Source organism: Erinaceus europaeus, chromosome 18 (assembly GCF_950295315.1).
Source record: "Erinaceus europaeus chromosome 18, mEriEur2.1, whole genome shotgun sequence".
Lineage (NCBI taxonomy): Eukaryota > Metazoa > Chordata > Mammalia > Eulipotyphla > Erinaceidae > Erinaceus > Erinaceus europaeus.
The window spans coordinates 19,803,266-19,809,339 of record NC_080179.1 but is presented as its reverse complement, the minus strand read 5'-3'; the positions used below and the strand labels follow the sequence as shown (position 1 = coordinate 19,809,339).

Genomic DNA, 6,074 nt, shown 5'->3' with positions numbered 1-6,074 from the left:
TGAGGCCCCGCTCCCCACCTGCAGGAGGGGCGCTTCACAAGTGGTAAAGCAGATCTGCAGGTGTCTGTCTTTCTCTCTCCCTCTCTATCTTCCCCTCCTCTCTCAGTTTCTCTGTGTCTTATCTGGTAAAATTGGGGGGAAATGGCCACCAGGAGTGGATTCACAGTGCCGGCACTGAGCCCCAGAGATAACCCTGGAGGCAAATTAAATAAATAGAAAAATAAACAGAATAATGAGAGACATTAACAGACTCAAGAATTATTTCTTGGTGGGGATGGGTAAATTTAGAGATAAGAACATGAGTCGAGAAAGCGGTCAGTAGCTTTGAGAGTTCACAGTTATTGATAGCAGGACCACACTCACAAAAAAAAAAAAAAGGATGGTAGAAGAGGGTTTTTTTTTTTTTTTTTACTTTTCTTTCTCTGCCAAGGAAAAAATAATGACACACTGAAGTCTGCAGCTTCTTATTCATAGCCCTTAACCTTGCCTCATTACCAAAGCTTGCCACTCCCGCTTCCTTGGCTCATAACCTGCCTTTTCCATGGAAGATCACTCCCATCTACTTTAGCACACTTTAAGGGTTTTCAAATGTCCAGAAGACAAAATGGTAAGGTAACTTTTACAGATGGGGTGTAGGAAAGCAGTGAGGGTGAATACATTCTAGAAGTCCTACCAAGCAGCATGCATTTGTCATTGTTGTCTGGTACAAACAAGGTTTTGACTTGCCTGTGCAGTCCCACAATTCCAAGTGGACTTATTTTTTTTTTAACTTGAGAGGGAGAGACAGAGAAGGAGAGACACCTAGCACCACTTAACAGCTCATATAGGTACATCCTCCTGTGCATGATGCTCTCTGTGGTGCCAGGAGCTTGAGTCCTAGTCCACGGTTATAGAAAAGTGTGCAGCCTGCTGGGCAAGTTATCTCCCAGTCCCTGGAGTAGCTATTGTTTGTTTGAAACAGCAATAGATCACACCAGCACTTTCCTTGACAAGTGGAGAAGAATGATACGAATGTTGGAAGGAGGGAGTGATTTTCACTTTATCAAAGTGGAACTTAGTCCAAACAGGTTTGAGTAGGTGGGCATCTTTTAAAAGAGTCATTCAGGGAGTCTGGCGTTAGCACAGCGGGTTAAGCGCACATGGCGCAAAGCACAAGGACCAGCCTAAGGATCCGGGTTCCCCACCTGCGGGGGAGTCGCTTCACAAGTGGTGAAGCAGGTCTGCAGGTGTCTATCTTTCTCTCCCCCTCTTTGTCTTCTCCTCCTCTCTCCATTTATCTCTGTCCTAACAATGACGACATCAATAACTACAACAACAATAAAAAACAAGGGCAACAAAAGGGAAAAAAAATTAAAAGTCATTCAAAAATCTGGCATAATAGCTCACAGAGTGCTGCTTTGCCATGTAGAGAGCTTCTTTCCATTGCGCAGAAAAAAAGTTTCAGTGCTGTGGTTTCTTCCCATCTCTTTCTCTAGCTCTCTGAAAAAGTAAGACAGGAGTGGTGAAGTACTAGAGACAAAAAAAAAAAAGTCATTCTTAGCACATTATACAGGTAATTCCAGGGTCCAATTGATGACGGCTGTTCTCTCTCTCTCTCTTTCTCAAACTGACTGCAAGCTTTTCTTACAAGACAAGGTCAAACACACTATTCCACAGGTTTTCCTCAGCTTCAAGTACAGTCATTCCAGTAGGACTGGGTCTCAGGAAGCTGCATAAGTTAAGTCACAAACATATACACACCTTACCCAATGGGTTCCTTTTTTTTCTTTTTTCTGTTAACCAACAATGAACTCAATACTGCCTTACTCTTACGCGGTCTCCCCACAAATCAAGAAGAAACACGCAAGAGTTAACAGAAAATGGTAGGTATAAAATCCTTAGAACTCTGTCTTCTCTGAGTTCTGTACAAGACTGGATGCCAGACGGGGCCTGGGCCCTGAGATCCCGAGGGTGGAGCCAGTATCTGGAGCCAGTATCTGAGAGCCAGCTGCCCACCACCAGGAGGCCCCAGGTCCCTGGCAGGAGGGCAAGAAAGTCCCTCCTCCAGGGCGGAGACAGTTCCCTGCAGAAGACGCCCGGGGTCAGAAGCGGGGCCACTAGTCAGAGGCTGCCACCACCGTGGGCTCGCTGAGACCTAGAGGCTGCCAGCCTGCGGGGAATGGGGTGCCATGGCCATGGCCGGCTACAAGGGCTTCCTGGGGCTGCTGGTGTCGGCGTTGCTGGTCGGCTTCCTGTCGGTGATCTTCACCCTTATCTGGGTCCTGCACTACCGGGAGGGGCTCGGCTGGGACGGAACAGAGTTGGAGTTTAACTGGCACCCGGTGCTGCTCATTACTGGCTTCGTCTTCATCCAGGGCATCGGTACTGGCACCTCCGGGGCGGTGGCGGGGATCCGCGGAAGGGGGTCCTGGGTACCCGCAGGGCAGTGGAGCGGGGCCGGGCCCAAACTCCCTCCCTGGTGGGAGCGCGGTGGGGAGCCCGGCCCCAACTTGGGCTAACTCTTTGCAGAGTGACTTAGACGTCCTGGAGGCATCCTGGTTATGCCAGGAAACCGGAGGGGCACCGGGGCGCGGAGGAGTACGGTGTAGACAGATCCAGGCACCTTACACCCCACCCACCCCTCTTCTCCCAAAAACTGCCCCGAAGACTGAGCCTGCACAGTCAGGGGCCCAAAGACGCTCTTTAGGCGAGGCCTTCGCCGAACTCGAGGCTGCAGAAGCTGAACGCAGGGCCAAAGGGGTAGGAATGTGCCTCTTCTCTGCCCTGAGCGAAGGGCTGGGCAGCCAGGAGTCGTCAGGGCGAGTGAAGCATCCATCCTGGCTCCTCTGGTCCGAGGACCTTCAGCTCCGTGGAGTCAGGAAGCTGCCAGGACTCCAAAGGGTGTTCCGCTGCCCTGCCTAGTTATTGGACAGTCTCGAGTCCAACTTGTTTATGTGGCTGCAGACCTGCGAAATTCTCCAGGCTGGAATGGGGCGGGGTGGGGTGAGCTAAGGGGGTGAGGAATAAGGGGCGCTTCCTGTTGGGCGCTGGCCAGAAGCACCTAGCTCAGACAAATACTTGTGCTGGCAACTTCTGAATCCACACGAACCCTACCCAGGCCTGCATTCTGGAATGAGTCTGGCCAGAGGGAAAACCAAGTCTGGCAGGTTTATTATTTTTTTTCTTAAACATATTTTTAGTGACACAGTGGTAGAGCTCTGGGGTCCAGAGTTCAGTTCCCCCACTCAGATGTCTGAGCAACTTTCTGATGTCCAAGTCAATGCTGTTAACTGTACTTACCATCTCTGACAGCTTCCTTTCTCCCCCTGCTGTTTCCCAGGAGAAACCTCATAAAGTAGTGTGAGAGCCACTTATTTGACACCACTTTCCAAAACGTGAAGTTAGGGCCTCAATAGAGTAAGTATTTAGCAGAAATGCAGAAAACATTGGGCTGGTGTTCTGTTGCAGAGAATAACTGAGAAGTGTGAAAAGGATTTAGAAAGAACCACAACTAGCTGAAACTTCTAGCCTTACCTCTGCAATGGCTGTCTGCCACCCATATGTGACTCTTTCCCCCACACTGTGTATATCTCTCTCTCTTAATTTTTTAAGAAACATGGAACACTGCTGAAGATTCTTTTGAGAGTCTTTTAAAAAAAAAACTTTATTTCATTTGATAGAGAGAAATTGAGAGTGAGATAGAAAAAGAGGGAGGGCGGGTGGTGGCATTCCTAGTTGAGCACACATATTACAACAGTTTTTTATTTTAAACGTTTTTTTAATATTTTATTTATGTACTTATTTATTGGATAAAGACAGAGAGAAATGAAGAGGGAAGCAGGGGTGATGGGCATGGAGAGAGGCAGCCCCATTTCACTCGTGAAGCTTTCCCCCTGTATGTAGGGGCCCGGGGTTTGAACCTGGATCTTGTGCCCGATAATGTGTGCACTCAACCAGGTGTGCCACCCCCCCACCCCACACCCCCCTCCTCCTTGAGCACACATGTTACAATGCTCAAGGACCCAGCTTTGAGCCTCTGGTCCCCACCTGCAGGGAGAAAGCTTTGTGAGTGGTGAAGCAGTGTTGCAGGTGTCCCTCTATCTCTCTCTCCCTCTCTATCGCCCCCTTCCCTCTTGATTTCTGGATGTCTTTATCCAGTAAATAAATAAAGATAATTATTTTAAATTAAAAAAAAAAGACAGAAAGGGAGAGAAACAGAGAGACACCTGCAACACTGCTTCACTGCTCATGAAGCTTTCCCCCCCTGCAGGTGAGGACTGAGGGCTTGAATCTGGATCTTTGTGCCTGGTAATACATGCACTTAACCAGGTGCACCAGCACCCAACTCCTGTATGTAACTCTCTACATGCATATACTGAACAAAAAGCCAGGACCTCATTGCTGAAGAAAAGATTATTGCCTTGATCAGGCATATTGCCTGCCTCTGGGATGGTGTTGAAGACCTTGCTAATGTTCTTCCCTTGTTTATGCATTCCTGTGCTTTGAAATTGGAAAAGGAATGTATCACTGGCTAAGCTATGTTGTATTGTAAACAATGTAACTTGTCACTAACACTAGAAAAGCAGTCAAGTTCCAAAGCTGCGGTCATCAGACATGTTCTTTCTTCTATGGTACAGACTTATGTTTGGTCAGAGCTGTCAACACTTTCCGTTTGCCTAGAGTGATAGCAACAAGATCTTCCACTCCCACTTCCAGATCTTCAGAGTAGCTCCTAATATCTACAAACATTCTGGAAGTTCTAAAGTATCTTCTCCTGAGGGGGAGGGAAACACAGGTGATAACTACTTGTTTCCTGACTTATCAAAAAGGAGACAATAATAAGACATAACCAAACCAAAACATATTGATACCTCACATAGTATTAGATGTTGATAGTTAATATTTATCAAGGTCTTTCTGTGTGCCTAATAAGTACATTATATCACAGTAATACTGGAGTAAAATGATACAGAGCATTTCAGTAACATACCCACCAGGACGTATAGATGATTTCAGTGTCCTTATTTTCAAGGTTCCTTTCTCTGCTTTCATGTCAGTATGCTTTCTTTCTGTAAACTTTTTTTTTTTTTTTTAGAAAAGCAAAAAATGCCATCCAAAATGCACTTTGAAACTCATCGTTCATATTGGAATCCATTTCAGTTTTCTTTTATTCATTTATTTATATTATTTATTTTTCCTTTTGTTGTCCTTGTTGTTTTTATTGTTGTTGTAGTTATTATTGTTGTTATTGATGTAGTTGTTGCTAGACAAGACAGAGAGAAATAGAGAGAGGAGGGGAAGATGGGGAGAGAAAGACACACCTGCAGACCTGCTTCACTGCCTGTGAAGCGACTCCCCGGCAAGTGGGGAGCCGGGGGCTGTAACCGGGGTCCTTATGCCGGGACCTTGCATTTCAGTTTTCTTAAAAGGATTTATTTTCTTGAACTTCGGTGTGTGTTTTTTTTTTTAATATGGGAGGATATTTATTAAATTGTTTTATTTTGTTGGACAGGACAGAGAAAAGCTGAGAGAGCTGGGAGAAATAGAGAGGGAGCGAGATATAGAAACATCTGCAGTGGGAGTCGGGCGTTAGCGCAGCGGGTTAAGCGCAAGCGGCGCAAAGCCCAAGGACCCGCATAAGCATCCTGGTTCGAGCCCCCGGCTCCCCACCTGTAGGGAAGTCGCTTCACAAGCGGTGAAGCAGGTCTGTAGGTGTCTTTCTCTCCCCCTCTCTCTCTTCCCCTCCTCTCTCCATTTCTCTGTCCTATCCAACAACAACAACAATGGCTACAACAACAAAAGAATAAGGGCAACAAAAGGGAATAAAAAAAAAGAAAAAGAAAGAAACATCTGCAGTACCACTTCACTTCTTAATGAAGCTTTCCTGCTTGCAGATGGGGACCAGGGATTTGAACCCGGTTCCTTGTACATTAGATTGTGTACACTCAATGTAGTGTGTCACTACTGAGCCCCTGGATTTTCTTCACCTGTTTATACTCACTTTGGGATAATGTGTAAATGGATATTTTGGAAATAGTCACCTTCTGCTTTTATGAAAGTAGTGTTTCCTTTAAGCTTAGTTACTGCTGTGTTTG

General features: G+C 46.4%; 1 protein-coding gene across 1 annotated transcript in view; it reads left to right on the top strand.

The window, feature by feature from the left end:
• The first annotated feature begins 2,025 nt into the window (after positions 1-2,025).
• Positions 2,026-6,074, top strand: part of LOC103123861 (plasma membrane ascorbate-dependent reductase CYBRD1) — a 30,589-nt gene continuing 26,540 nt past the window's right edge. Inside the window, exon 1 of the mRNA XM_007534539.3 lies at positions 2,026-2,361. Coding sequence (XP_007534601.1) covers positions 2,169-2,361 — 193 coding nt within the window. The 5' untranslated portion in view covers positions 2,026-2,168. The remainder of the gene's footprint in view (positions 2,362-6,074) is intronic.